Below are 15,159 nucleotides of genomic sequence, written 5' to 3'. Positions count from 1 at the left end.
ATAAGGCGGGGGTGACTGGAGCCTCCTTCATTACCTAAGTATTGCCCGAGCCCATCCACGTAGGAGGGACGAAACTGTTCACAGGGTCATGGAGCCATAGAAGAAATCACCCCTTTACTCGCCCCAGAGGAAAAGTTCCCCAAATTTGAATAGCACAGAAAGGTAGAAAAGCAGGTAGAGGGGAAAAAGAAACGAAAACATCTGTTCTGAGTTGGGATGCAGGATAATGGAGCTTTGGGGTGCACACGTCACATGGTCAAGCCGCAGATATAAGGAATTATGGAAAAGACTCCAAGAAAAGAAAAAGCATGACCAGTACGAAACGGTACAAAATGCGCAGAAGAGTCACACAAAGAGCCACGAGACACTTGAGACTTTTTTTTTTTCCTTTTCCATTAAGAGTGCTTTTCTAGTAACACCTAAAATGACTTCTTTCTAGGATTCGGAACACTTTTTGTATTAGATTTGCATTTGGGGGTAAATAAGGGATATGCATGTCACTTAAGAAAACATCCAAAACTCTGCTTTCTTGACAAAACAGACAATAAGCTCTTGCTTGAGAAAACACTTATTTTTAATCCAATTATCCCCACGGATATCCAAAGAGAAAGTTACAACTTGTACAACCATGCTTTTAATAGAACTCTCTACCCTTCCCCTGGAGAACGCTGAGCTCAACACTGAAGTCACCAGTGAGGAAGCAAACGGTCACCAGACGGCATTGTCAACCACATTTTTTATATTTATTGTAATTGTGCTTCTCTACAGCTAACACTTCTTGTGACTGGCACAACGTATGTCTGCCTTTGTTTACCCACATGAACAGAGAACCGCACTGCCAGGAGGGAGGCGCCCGCGGCAGCGCCGGGTGTATGAGCTCTGTGAGGCCTCCGGTCAGGGTGGAAGACGCCCTTCCCTCTGCCCGAGCCCTCAGGAAGCTCGTATGCTGGCGTCGCATTCTTCTAAAAGCAGGATCAAATCTTCAATCAGGCTGTGCTCTCTGCCGTGGGTCACTCTCATAATATCAAAAGCCTAAAGGAGAAAGAAAGAAGATAGATTATGTTAGAGGAGGCAGTGAGTTGGGTTTTAATAGGATGCCTGGAGGCCTGCCAAGGGGGAGTCAGGGGCGGCTGTGGGGGAGGGGTGGTGGTTGGAGACCCCTCTTGGCAACAGTCCAAAATGGAGCCACAAGAAGCTAGCTCAAACCGGACAGGCCCGAGACAAAGAAGGCTGGAAACCCTGACCGAGTAAGGGAGGAAAGTCAAGAAAGGCTGCTCCCAAGAAATCTCCTTCTCAAGGTAAGAACTGTCAGTAAGATAGAGACCCACACCCCAGGGCAAGCAGCTCTCCCTGGAGCTCGTCCGGGCTCGCGTCTCGGAAGGCTACACTCGATTTCATAAACTTACCTACTTGTACTGCTCAGCCGCTGGGTCTGTCCTTGAATTCTTTCTTGCAATGAGACCAAGAGCTTTTGGCCACACCCTGGGGATGGGCTGGGTGGAGGCCTCTGGTTCCCGGCGGTGGGGGGCTCCCCAGTCCACCTGGCAACACCTTGATGGGCCTCTTGCCCGCTCATCTTGGTCCTGTGATCCCAGCGGGGTGAACCCCGCAGTCCATAGCGAGAGCAGCGCTGTGGTTCCCCAAACCACACAGTAAGGGACAGGATGAATTTTTCACGGGGTGTTTGGAGAGCGTGCTCAAGACCTGAGTCCCGCTGGGGTGTGGTTTCCAACAAGGGTCTTCAGGGGCTGTCGGTGCAGAGGTTCGGAGGGGACTCAGGTTTGAGAAGAGCTACGACCAACGATTAATATCAAAGATGAAACACCACATTGCCACCGCTTCAACATCCTGTTTTTGAGTGAAGCATTTAGCGCTCCGCTTTCTGTGCTGGGATGGCGAGCTGTGTATTTCTGTGTATTGTCCTCATGTCCCAGGACATTAAGCACGAGCATTCGGACCACTGCTTCCTTCGCTCGCCAGGTTCCGTCGTCCATCACGAAGTCTTCTCAGTCCTGCCTCCTTAACATTTCTGAAATCCGGGTGGGCCTGCGAGCACTTCGGTAACAAGAGGACGGTATAAGGAACGCTGCTGACTTCCAAGACGAGGCTATGAACATGTTCACGATCATGTTTGCTCCCGGAGCCGTGAGTTTCTGTGCTGAGAAGCCCAAGACCGCGGAGAGGCCAGCTGCAGGGCTCTGGCGGACAGTCCTCACAGAGTTCATCTTCCCCCTCATCCTGGCCTACACACCACACACAGGCATAAAGAAGCGTCCAGGGGCCGCTGGCTGGCTCAGCCAGAAGAGCACGCGATCCTTGGTCTCAGGGTCGTGAGTGTGAGCCCCATGCTGGGTGCAGAGATGACTTAAAACACACACATACATACACACACACACACAAACAAGGCGTCCGGAATGACTCCAGCCGCTGGCAGGAAAGGAGCCAGATTCCAGTCTTTCCAGCTGAAACCCAAGACATTGCAGGAAAGAGGCAAGCGATTCCTATGGTGATGTTGGAATTCCTGGCCCAAAGGATCTGTGGGCCTCATAAAGCGGCGGTTGTTCTACTCTGCTAAGTTGGGATGGTGTGTTACAGGGCGATGGTATTTCTGCAGTCAGTGGATTAGAAACAAACAGTATCACCCGCACCGCCCACTAGGGGGCTAGCAGGAAGGGAGGACCGACCCCGGTCTCGCCGTGGACGTGCCAAGACATGGCTTGGCGGTCGTTAAGCACCACCCGGAGAAGTTGCTGGCACGGGGGCTCTTGGCCTTGGGTGTGCAGTGCTATCAACCAGGGAGCCTCGAAAGAGACCCCAATGCCCAGACCTCACCCGTGCGATTCACAAAACGTGCTCTTCGCGCTGAGAAGGACTGACACTGTAGCTCTCAACAAACAAGAGCCACTTTCTATTATTCAATGTTAATTTACAGCCAGCATAATCACCGCTCTAATGGTCGTGTACAATTAATCCCATCGTGTTTACAGACGCTCATTCATTCACTAAGCTCTCAGAAATGGAGAATCACTTCCGATTTTTAACAACAACAACAAAAAATGACATACTGTAGCTCTTCCAACTTACGATATATTTTGCCTTTGCGGAATATTTGCTCAAGCTCAATTCCTAGGGACTCCTGGGTAGGAAGAGCTTTGCAGCCAGAGACGGCGGAGCTGGGAAGCCACGTGGTCACATCCTCAGAGCCCTGCATTCTGCGGGGAGGAAACCCAGGGCAGCTAAGAGGTCAGACCCAGGACTGCTTTCCTTGCCTTTCTCCTGCCTCTTTAAAAAGTCCTCTGTAGGCTGGAAGGAAGGCAAACAGGCAGGCAGAGGGTCTGGCTGTAGCTGCTGAGAGAGAGAGGAGAGAAAGGGAGGAAGCTTGGCCAGCTCAGGCTCTGCTCTTCGCCTAGCAGAGAGCAGCGTGCATGGAGTCCAGATGTGATCTGCAGACAGGCAGGCGCAAACCCCGGGGACCTCCCAGCTGGCAAACCCTGAAGGTTCTGATGAACTTGAGTGGGTCAGTGCCATGGGCGTACGGTGTCGGCAAGCACATCCGGGGCGGCGGCCGTGGTCCGCCACCTCGCAGGCAGCCCCGCTCCATGAGATCCCTCCGGACAGGAGATCAAAAACAAATGTTGGATCCGTTCTGGGAACAAATGGGGCCTGTTTCATCCCCTCCTGCTTCCCACCTGGGGTGTGACTCTGGGTGCTCAGAGGGTCTAGACACCTGACCGTCTGAGGCTCAGAGCTGTTTGAAAGCAGATGGCCGGAGATCAGAGAGCTGCTTTGAGTCCTTCGCGGGAAATCCTCCTACTTGAAAGCTCGCTTGGATGTTCTCTTCCCTTCTACTCAGTAGAGGGCCGGGTGTCTCTGGGATCCGGCAGAGGAAGATGAATGGGCTATAAGCGCATCCTGCAAATGTCTTTGCATAAAGGAAAATAACCCTCCACCGGGCCCCACACACAGGAAGCCCGGAAACAGGTCAGACCTGACCTGGGAGAGCTCACCTCCAACCTGTCCCTCTTGGAGACCCCCTGCTGGATCGTGGGCTGGCCCTGTTGCCCAGGACTCCCCCCACACCAGTTTTCTGTGCCCTCTTGGCTATATTTCTCCAGGTTCCTTCCCTCAAGGATGTTCTGTACATTTGACTCAGACGTTAAATGACAAATGTCATCTTCCTAGCGCTCTGTCGAGGTGAGGTTGCTTTGCATGTGTTTAAACTTAGTACAGTCTCCAACCTTCCTTCCTTCCGGCCTTTTTTTCCAGTTAGAAGTTTCACTTTCTTCTACTTTAGAAATCAGGTCTCCTCCTCAAGAGCTGAAGTAAATTGTGGCAGATCCAGAATCTTCCTGCTTGTCCTACAGCAAGACAAGAGCCTGAGCCTCCGCAGGAGGCTTCTGGAATTATGGAGCCACAGGCAGCTGTCCCCACACCTCACTCCCACCCCTCCACACCTGCTTCCTTACAGAGGGGCCACAAGGCCTATGGGTCCAAAGCCCTCACAGTGTGGTCTGAGAGGTGGGTGAAGGGTGAACGTGGACTCTTCAGGACTCACCCCAGGCTCCCCTAAACCTAGACGTGGCTTCTGAGACGCCCAGAGGGATCGCAGGGTCCTCCTAGTCAAGATGCTTTGCTGGTGCTCTGTGTTCTCTTTATCTGGTGGTGAACGCAGCCTTGGAAGCAACGGCGGGGGCAAGGGGGTGACCCCTGAGCCTTACGTACAAGATTCGAGACACTAAGATTAGAAGATTTTATCCACAGGGGTGGCGAGAAGCAGAGAGGACCGACTTGAAGAAACTGAAAAAACACCAACATCATTCATCCAGAAGGTGAAACTAAATATAGATACAACTAACAAGCAGACTTGATCATTTTACAAGTGATGGATGGAACAGAAGAGAACGGGAGAGAAACCAAAGAAAGAAGTAGGATCTGGTACCATGCAAAGCCTGGCAGCAATCGTCTTCCGTATGTGTGTGAGTGACGTGTCACTCTGGGGGGTGGGGAGACAGGAGGGGAGTGGAAACTCAGCCCCGCTGATGGATCACATGTGGTCCTTGTCTTGGGCGTCAAGCAGGCGGACAGGTGAGCTGGGGTACCGGTTCTCAGTGATGCAGGGCGAGAGCGACCCATAGCGGTAGGCATGGCTCTCCATGGGGGGCCACAACCCTTCAGCCCAATGGAACGAAGAAGAGGGCTTTTCCCTCCAAAATAAAATTACAGTAAACCCCTGACCAACCAGATCGATGGCTTCCTATAGCTCTGTGGCTCCCCTCGCTCAGTCCCTCCCACTCCCCTCCCATGCACACACCAGAAAAGACAATTTGGGTTTCATTTCCTGCAGCAGTATGTAAAACAGATTAGGGAAACAGAAACTTGAAGCCGGCTCACACTGGGAAAAGCTTATCTCTTCCATTATACTTTATTTTTTTTCATAGTAGCATTTAAAAAGAGCTTCCACATCATCTTCCACCAAGGACTCATGAGAAGCCTCGGAGGGGACGGCTACACGGGTACTGCCTCGAAATGTCAACGGAGAGACGGCGCACTCCCTGTCTGCCGCGTGATGGGCGTGGTTCATTCCTGGATAAAGACAGGGTCCCAGAACTGAGGGCAGTCTTATCATATCTTTTTGAGTAATTTTAAAATTGTGGTCTTATATTAAATACATTAAATCAAATTATGAGTTAACGCTGCAAACAATAGCTTGCTTATTAATTTTTAATACAAATATATTAAGCTTATCAAGGATCTCATATACTCTCTACCATGAGCCTGAGGGAATCTAATAAATGACTTCCCCAAGCATGATTTAAATATGGATATAAAATCAGAGGGAAAAGAAGTAGATGCCTGATAAGAACCTCTGGAATGACACTGCAAGAGGGAAAAAAGGCAAGTTTTCTTACTCTGCACGTCTCAGGTTGAAAGCTGAGCGGGGGGAAGGGGAGGGGAATTGGTCTAAGGCATCTGAAGTAAGAAATGTAAGAAGCCAGACCCGCAACACATCCAGTAGTTCCAGAACAAGAGCTCTTCCCAATGGGCAGCAGAAAATTCCAGCACCTTTGATGACATGACTCAGCTCAGCAGCGCCCCTGCTGGCTTTCCTCTGATCTACACCTTCAATAACTAGGATCTACAGGAAGGACCTGTCTGCCCACCTCATCCCCACTCCACCAGGAGGCAAGACTTAGTGAAAACGTGGATCCATTCATTCACTAAATACTGTCTAAGCAGCTCTAATGAGTAAGACTTGGCCTTCACCAGGGAAGCGCTCTGGCACAAGAAGGAGAAAGAATTAGAGCGGGGCAGTCTGTGATCAAGGGAGCTGTGAGGCACTGGGTGTCCAGGGAAGAGAAGGACCAACACAGCCCAAGAGGACCTCCGGAAGGGTTACAGAGGTGGTGAGCTCAGGACTGAACCTTCCACTGGTAGCAAAAGGACTGCTTTGTGTTGCCAGATTTAACTAATCAATCCAATGAGTATGTATCAAGCACCTGAGAGACCCTGAAGAAGTCATGTCACCTCCCCGTGCCTCAGTTTCCTTAATTAAATAAAGAAGAGACTGCGCTGGATTAATTCTAGGGGCAAACCAAGTTCTGGAAAGAGCACAGTGATGTGGATTTGGCTTTGTTCCAAATACCGTGTTACTGATTTCTAATTTAGTTCTACGTGGTCAGAGAATTTACTCTGGGCGACTGGAATCCTTTTATCCTCCCTGAGACTTATTTATGGCCCAGCATGTGGTCGTATAGGATCTGTAGGCACTTGAAAACAGCATGTATTCTGCTATTATTGGGTGGAGGGTTTTATAATTTTTTTTTTTTAAGAGCTACCATAAATTTTTTCTTTTTTGGAGAAGCATCTTTTCATCTGTTTTTTTGGCCATCTATCTTCTTTGAAGAAATGTCTCATTGAGCCCTTGCCCACTTTTTAAAGATTTACTTATTTATCTATTTATTTAGAGTGAGCATGGGGAGGGGCAGAGGGAGAGAGAATCCCAAGCAGATCCCACACCGAGCACGGAGCCCGACATTGAGCTCAATCTCATGACCCTGAGATCACAACCTGAGCTGAAGTCAAGAGTCGGACACTCAGGTGACTGAGCCATCTAGGCGCCCCCATTGCCCACTTTTTAATTGGGCTGTTTTCTTGGATATTAATCCCTTATTAGATACATGATTTGGACAAATGTCTTATTCTGTGGGTTGCCTTTTTGCTGTTGATTGCGCCCTTTGATACATAAAAGTTTTCAATTCTGAAGCACTCCAGTTTGTTTATTTTGTCTTTGGTTGCCTGTGCCTTGGGTGTCATACAAGAAATTGCTAAATCCAATGTCATGAAATTTTCCTCTATGTTTTCTTCTAAGAGTCTTATAGCTTCCATTTTTATATTTAGGTATTTGCTCCATATTGAATTACTTTTTAAAACCAGTATTAGCAAGGGTCCAACTTCATTCTTCTGCACATGGATATCCAGTTTTCCCAACATCATTTGTTGAAGAGACTGTCCTTTTCCCATTAAGTGGTCTTCGTACCCTGGTCAAAAATCACTTGAACATACACAGGACAATTTATTTCTGGGCTCAATATTCTTTTCCATTGGTCTATATGGCCATCATTTTGCTGGTACCGCATTCTTCTGATTACTGTAAGCTTTGTAGTAAATTCTGAAATCAGGAAGTGTGAGCCTTCCAATTTTCTTCTTTTTCAAGACTGTTCTGTCTCTTGGGGGTCCCCCAAGTTTCACATGAATTTTAGGATAGAGTTTTCTATTCCTAGAAAAAAAGCCATTGGGATTTTGATAGCGGCTGCACTCATTCTGTGAATGGCCTCAAGTAATACTGGCATCTAACAATGTTCAGTCTTCCAATCAAAAACATGGAATGTTATTCTATTTACTTATGTCTTCAATTTTTTCAGCAATGTTTTATAGTTTTCAGTATATAATCCTTTCACCTCCATCGTTAATTCCCAAGTGTTTTATTCTGTTAAATGCTTATAAATGGAAATGTTTCCTTAATTTTGTTTTCGGGTTGTCATATAAGAACACAACTGACTTTTGCATGTTGATTTTATATCCTGCTACTTTGTCGAATTCAATAGTTTTAATGGGTTATTTTTGTGGACTATTTAGAGGTTTCTCCATACAGTATCATGTTCTCTGTGAACAGAGATAATTTTGTTTCTTTCTTTCCAATTCGAATGCTTCCACCATGACCTCTTCACGTACTCTTTCCCCTTGCCTTCTTTTTTTCCTCCTTCTGGGGCTCCCAATGTTGCATCTTTGTTACTGGTCCCATGGGTCCCTGAAATTTTGTTCCATTTTACCTTTTATTCAGTGGTTTCCTCTGTTTTTCAAGATTGAGGACCTGCTTCCATTGTTTTATCTTCAAGTTCACTACCTCATTCCTCAGACCGCTCCATTTGGTTGTAAAGCACCAATCTGTATATTTTGGTAACTATATTTATCAGTTCTTAAATTTCTATTTGCATCTTCTTTATATTTTTTTAAAGATTTTTAAAAAAATTATTTGAGAGAGCACAAGAGAGATGAGAGAGAAGAGGGAGCAGCAGACTTGCCGCTGAGCAGAGAGCCTGATGAGGGACTCGATCCTAGGACCCTGGGATCATGACCTGAGCTCCTACATCTTCTTTATATTTTCTGTCTTATTGCTGAGACTTTCTATTTTTTCCATTTGTTTGGAGGGTGTTCATAATTGCTCACTGAAGCATTTTTGTAATGGCTGCTTTAAAACCTCTGTCAAGATCTATGGATTCTCTTCCCCCATTTCCCCCACCCCAACCCCCTCATTAAGATTGAGATCTTCCTGGTTCTTGGTAAGACAAGTGATTTGCAATTGAAATCTGGACATTCTGGATATTTGGTTGAGATTCTGAATTTTATTTAAACCTCCTGTTTTAGCTGGCTTTCTCTAACAGTACTCCAGTAGGAGAAGGAAGAGGTAATAAAGGGGAGAAAACACCTTTTCTGCCAGGTGGAGATAAAAGTCCAGATTCCCCACTTGGCTTCTTACTTGTACTGGGCTTCCACTTTCCTGCAGGTAAATTTCTGTTTATTTCCTTTAATAGGACATAATCACTATGCTTTCATTTTATTGACCATTCTGTTACTTAACTTCTTTTTTGGTTCAGAAACATATTCGTAGGGGGCATTCATACGTATCAGAGTCTGGGACATTCAAATAACTCTTACAAGACATGACTAGTGATTATGGTACAACATGCCTTGCTGTATTCTGTCCTCCCTCTCTCCATCCCATCTGCCCCCATGCTAAGGTGTGATATTACACATTTAGAAGACAGCTTTTTAATCCAGAGGCCGGGGGGACTTACAGAGTCCAAGGAAGGGCTTTAGGCAGTCCCTGAAGTCCCCGTCCCCACCCAGTGTTGTGTGTATGTTCATTTTTCTCTAGTGAGTCAGTGGTTCTTATCAGATTCAAAAATAAGCATGTGATCAAAGAGGTTAAGAATCACTGTAGCAGACGAAGGAATGGGAAGCACAGAATTGTATGTTTTAAATCAGTCATTTGGGGGGCCTTAAATTTAGGGGGTAGGCTGGAGTAGACAGAAACCTGTATGGTTGTGCTTTGAACTTTCCCTGGATGTGTCTGAGTAGCTAACAGCTCTGTGAGAATGAGACAAATGTCCAGGACTTGTGGCCTGTGCCCCCTGCTCAGGCCCAGCAAAAGCTACCAAAGATCCTCAAAATGTAAAATGCTTCAACAAAATGAAATGAAAAGGGAAAGGAACATGACAGTGTAATGTAAACAATTTACATCTAAATAAAAAATGATTATCAAAAGGGAAGAAGTCTGGTGTTTTCCAAGCTGCTTCAGCTTGGCCAGCTTAGCCCAGGGTGAGGGATTCAGCAGCCAGAGCTCCCAGGAAACAAACAGGTTCACTGATGAGACAGCCCAGACCAAGAGAGTTGCCAATGAGCTCCAAGAAGTCAAGTTAGTGGCTAACAAAATTCTTCCAAGAAATAAATGGAAAGGAATGAAAACAGATTAAAGACAGGAGAAAGGAGGAGAGAAACACTGCACAGGGACCCCAGGACTGGCCTGTGGCAGCAGTCAGAAGCGTTTCAGCGGAGCCCAGTAGAGATGAAAGCCTAAACCAAGTCAGGGTTGGGCTAAGTGGATCCCTTCCCTGGAGGAGGCTAGCCTAATGGGATCGGCAACCAATTTCTGCTTCTGAAGCCTTTCTCATTTTTGCTCCAAAATCAGCCCTTGAAACCCTTTTCAAGTTCTTTCATCCTATTATTTTCGGAGTCTCTAAGAAAGAATATCTAAGAAAACATCAGTCTTAAAAGGCAGAGAACAGATCTTCCCTTTTCCCTCTCCGGGTACCTGAGCCCTAAGAAAACTCAGGAAGAGAAGCTTTCTGCAAAATGAAACTAGCCTGCTCCTGGGCTCCAGGTCCTGTGGGCTTGCAAAGCAGTGGTCATGCCCTGCCTGGCCCTCTGTGTGACATCATCATTTGTAACAAGACAGATGTATCTTTGGTCTTCATCCTAGTTTCTCACACAGAGCTTCTAGAACCCTTGGAAGTTCCTAAGTGCCGCAAGCAATAAAAGTGTCTCTTGTCATGTTAATAAGATGACTTTCTCGGAAAGCACCTGGTGGATTGGGGCTGGTTACCAGGAAAACCAACCACGTGATCCACCTCTGAGGAACAAAGAGGAGTGAGAGGCCGAATCAACCCCCCAACAGCCAATGACTTAATCAATCCTACCTGGGTAATGGAGCCTCTATGAAAACCTTAAAGGTTTGGGGTTTAAAGAGCTTCCAGGTTGATGAACTTGTGGAGATCTGGGAAGACTGGTGAGCTCTGAGAGAGGGTGGAAGCTGTGTCCCCAGACAGTGCCATTATTACTATTATTATTATTATTATTAGTCTTTAACCTGCGGCATTTGATGCTATCTCTGAGCGGAAGGTATCAGAACTGAATGGAATTACAGCACACTTAGCTGGTGTCTCAGGACTGCCTGTTGGACGGGAAAACCCTCGCCACACACTGGAACAAGCGTGATCGGAGCCTCCCTCTGCTAGTCATGGTCAGCTAAGGTCTAGCCAGGATCTGTCCACCAGCCATAGACATATTACATTTACGTATTAGCTGAAAGGACAGGACCAGGCAAGGGCTTTTAAAGATCTCCATTCATTAAAAACTCTATTCATTCAAGCACATACTTAGTGGATTTCGCTGTGTTTGGGGCATGTGTATCTGCTAGGTGGCTCCAGGAGATAGAGGGTCTGTAAGTTCGGGGGCCCTTGCGGAATTCTCATTCGACTCGGAGAAAGAGAACATGTCCATGTGAAATGCTGGTGAGCCGTTACAGAACATAATTGTTCAACAGTGGACACGCCGTATCACCCCAAACTACAACCCCAAATGTGGAAGGGACCAGAGAGTGGAAGAATGATCAGAACAATGATTCCTAGAACGAGAGAAATCCTTTAGAGTCTCAGAATCCTTGGGCCTTGGCAAAACCCCCTCACACGCTACCTCATTTACTTCTCCAAACCACTCTACTGGGTAGGGATTATCTTCATGTTAAAAAGAAGAAAATTCTATTCAGAGGGATTCAGAGTCATGGGACACTCGCGTGACCTTTGTCACTCTAAACCTGAGGGCTCTCCCCACCGGGCAACATGGCCGGGCATTTCGGTTGATAATCGAAACTTGGCAAGAGCCTCAGCGACTTCCAGAGCCAAACAGGGAGCGTGGAGTCAGGCGGCGCTTTAACCCCAGGCCCCAGGGCAGCCTTGCAGATGCTGCTCCGAGAATCTTCCACTGGCAGCGGTCAGGGTCCGTGCTGGGCCCTCCCTTCAGTACCAGGAGGAGGAGGTGCTAAAAGAGTTAACAAAGGAAGCTTCTGGAGGCGAGGTGACATCGCTAGAGGAACCTGAAGAAGGTGTGGGATGGGCCCGAGGGAGGCAGAGGGGCAGAAAGAGGGCCGTGAGGCAGGCGGGGATGCTTCAGCGGCCACCGCCCCCGCCATCGCATAAATCCTCTTCTAGGTATCTGTCTGCCTTCCTGCTGTTGCAACTGATGCTTCTTCCAAGAGTTGCGCACACAGAGGCGAGAATAGAGCCCCACACAAGGAATGAGGCGCCCTAACTCTCCGCTCAGCTGACATCAGGGACTCGGCAGATCTGCGGGGATTTCCATGTGCCTAACCGGGCCAGTGTGCAGGGAGAGCACAGAGCCTGGGATTCCAGCCGCGATTTAACGTCTTGTTCGCATGTCTGCCTCCCCCACTGCACTGGAAGGACAAAGGAAGAATTTAATCCACACATCAAATTGAATTAATTTGAATTCAATGGAACAAACTAGTCCTGGCCCTGCCTCACCCAAAGGATGACTCTGGACAGACTCTAGAATGTCTCCATGCTCCAGCTCCTTCTTTTTCAAACGGGAACAAAACCATCTGCCCCAGTGACCTCATCTGTCGTGGGGTCCAGAGAAGTAAGGAGCAGTAATTTAAAAATTTTATTTATATTTATATTTTTATATTTTATCTATTTATTTATTTTAGAGAAAGAGGGGAGAAGGGCAGAAGGAGAGGGAGAGAGAATCTGGAGCAGATCCTGCTCCGAGCTGACGCAGGCCGCGATCTCACGATCCTGAGAGCACGACCTGAGCCAAAACCAAGAGTTGGGACCCTTAATGGACTGAGCCCCCGGGCACCCCTACAAATGAGCAGTATTAATGTTTTCTAGTCCCACAGAAATAGAAAGGATTAATTCGAGCCCTAATAAAACAACTTGCAGGTGACCCTAGGTCAAATACACCTTGTACTTGAGACATTTCCCCCATGTTACTTTTGTCAAAACGTTCTCACGGCTGACCCTCCCAGGAACTATCTTCTGCCTCACCAATTCGACCAGAGGCCAGCTATTAGCCGGGCCGGTAAAGGGAAGTTTCTAGGAGACCGCAAGAGATGGCGAGGCATTCCTCCCCGTCTGGGAAGAGCCGCCGGACAAGGTAAGAACAGAAAGAGCCGTGTGCCTTCAGGAACCTCAGTGTTCTTCCTGGTGACCCTGGGCTTATGTCAGCAAAAGATCAGGAAAGGGAACATGGCTATCATTTTAAAAAAAAAAGGGGGGGGGCAAAAACCCAGCACTAGGGAATTTCATTTTTAAGGATCTTTGAGGCATTTGTGATTTTTCCCCTCTACACGTGGGTAGCTGCCCCTGTCATGGGACCAGCCAGCCCTGGGCCTTCCCTAAGCAACCTGAGGATGGGCTGGGATCTCTCCACTGTAGCTCTTCTGCAGACAGGGGCCCTGTGGCCCAGGGGGTCCTGTTCAAGCATCAGGTGCCCCGCGTGAAACCACACACAGCAGGTCTCCCTGAGACCCACCAACACCTGGACCTGGTGAGGACATCAGCTCTCCATCTGGAAGCCACGGTTTGGGTGGGAGGGAGCTCGGCGGGGGTGGGAAGGCAGGTGCAGCAGAGAGCCCAGGGGCGTGGAGGCTCATGAAGAGGGTGAAAATAAACATCTTTCTTGTATTCCAACACAGATCCAGTTCTCCCATTTAGTTTCTCGGCACTGACCGCTGCCATCGTATGTACCGCTCTCCCTCCTCCCCGCCTTCCTCCCACAAGGAACACCTCCTCCTTTCAGGTCTTTGTACAGCACTGAACCAGTCACCAAGATAACTGCAAAGACCTCCCGGTCTCCTGGGCGTCAGGTATCCCTACTAAGGGACACCTCGTCTTACTGCTTGACTGTGCTTCCCAGATACCGTGCTTTAAAAAAAAAAAAAAATCGAAGGCTCATGGCAACCCCATGTCAAGCAAGTCTACGGGCACCCATTTTCCCAACAGCATTGGTGCGCTTTGTGTGTCTGTGTCACGGTTTGGTGAATCTCGTGATGGTTCAACTATTTGGTCATTATTATATTTGTTACGGTGATCTGTGATTTTTTTAAAAAAGATTTTATTTATTTATTTATTTGACAGAGAGAGATATAGTGAGAGAGGGAACTCAAGCGGGGGACTGGGAGAGGGAGAAGCAGGTTTCCCGCTGAGCAGAGAGCCTGATGTGGGGCTCGATTCCAGGACCCTGGGATCCTGACCTGAGCCGAAGGCAGACACTTAACCGACTGAGCCACCCAGGCACCCCGATCTGTGATCTTTGATGTTACCACAGTCATTGTTTTGGGGCATTATGGACCAAGCCCATATAAGACACATATAATAAATATGTACATAATAAACATTGTGTGTGTTCTAACTGCGCCACCAACTGGCCACTCACCACCACCCCTCCTCGGGCCTCCCTGTTCCCTGAGACATGATACTGAAATCAGGCCAATTAATACGCTTCTAACAGCCGCTGTGTGTTCAAGTGAAAGGAAGATTAAATCGAAAGCCAGAAATTATTAAGACGCGTGAGGAAGGTGTGTCTAAACTGAGGCTTCGGGGATGGCAGCTGAGGCACTGAACAGTGAGGCAAGCTGTGAACGCAGAGGGAAAGTTCTTGAAGGAGGTTACAAGTGTTATTCCTGTGAACACACAGATGGTAAGAAAGTGAAACAGCCTTACCGCTGGTACGGAGGACGTTTCAGCAGTCTGGATGGAAGATCAAACAGCCACGACATTCCCTCAAGCCAAAGCCTAACCTAACTTACGGAGCTAGTTATCCATAAGATCCAGCCAAGACAATAAATGAAGATGGCTGCACTGAGCATCAGGCTTTCAATAGAGACAAAATAGCCTTAGACTGGAGGAAGAGGTCATCCAGAACTTTCACAGCTACAGAACAGAAGTCAATGCCTGGCTTGAAACCTTCAAGGGACAGGCTGACTCTCAGGCACTAAGGCAGCTGGTGACTTTAAGCTCTGACCTACTACTTAGGGGAAAAAGGATTCCTTTCAAAAGATTTCTGCCCGTGATAATGGACCTGGGCACCCAAGAGCTCTGATGGAGCCGGACAATGAGATTAGGCTCGTTTTCATGACCACTAACACAACATCCATTCTAAGCCCATGGATCATGAAGTAATTTGCACTTTCAAGTCTTAATATTGAAGAACTACATTTCATTTGCCTACAGCTGCCACAGAGCATGATTCCTCTGATGGATCTGTGCAAAGTAAATCAAAAACCTTCTGGAAAGGATT

General features: G+C 47.7%; 1 protein-coding gene across 4 annotated transcripts in view; it reads right to left on the bottom strand.

The window, feature by feature from the left end:
* Positions 1-578: 578 nt before the first annotated feature.
* SMYD3 (SET and MYND domain containing 3) overlaps positions 579-15,159 on the bottom strand; it is a 699,109-nt gene continuing 684,528 nt past the window's right edge. For 3 of the 4 annotated variants that reach the window (XM_045982189.1, XM_045982187.1, XM_045982188.1), the window contains exon 8: positions 579-1,032. In XM_045982189.1, coding sequence (XP_045838145.1) covers positions 931-1,032 — 102 coding nt within the window. In that variant the 3' untranslated portion in view covers positions 579-930. The remainder of the gene's footprint in view (positions 1,033-15,159) is intronic. The other variant, XM_045982186.1, reaches the window with a different exon arrangement.

The sequence above is a fragment of the Meles meles genome, chromosome 17, assembly GCF_922984935.1.
Source record: "Meles meles chromosome 17, mMelMel3.1 paternal haplotype, whole genome shotgun sequence".
NCBI lineage: Eukaryota > Metazoa > Chordata > Mammalia > Carnivora > Mustelidae > Meles > Meles meles.
The sequence above is the reverse complement of the archived record's forward strand: the minus strand, read 5'-3'. Positions and strand labels throughout refer to the sequence as shown.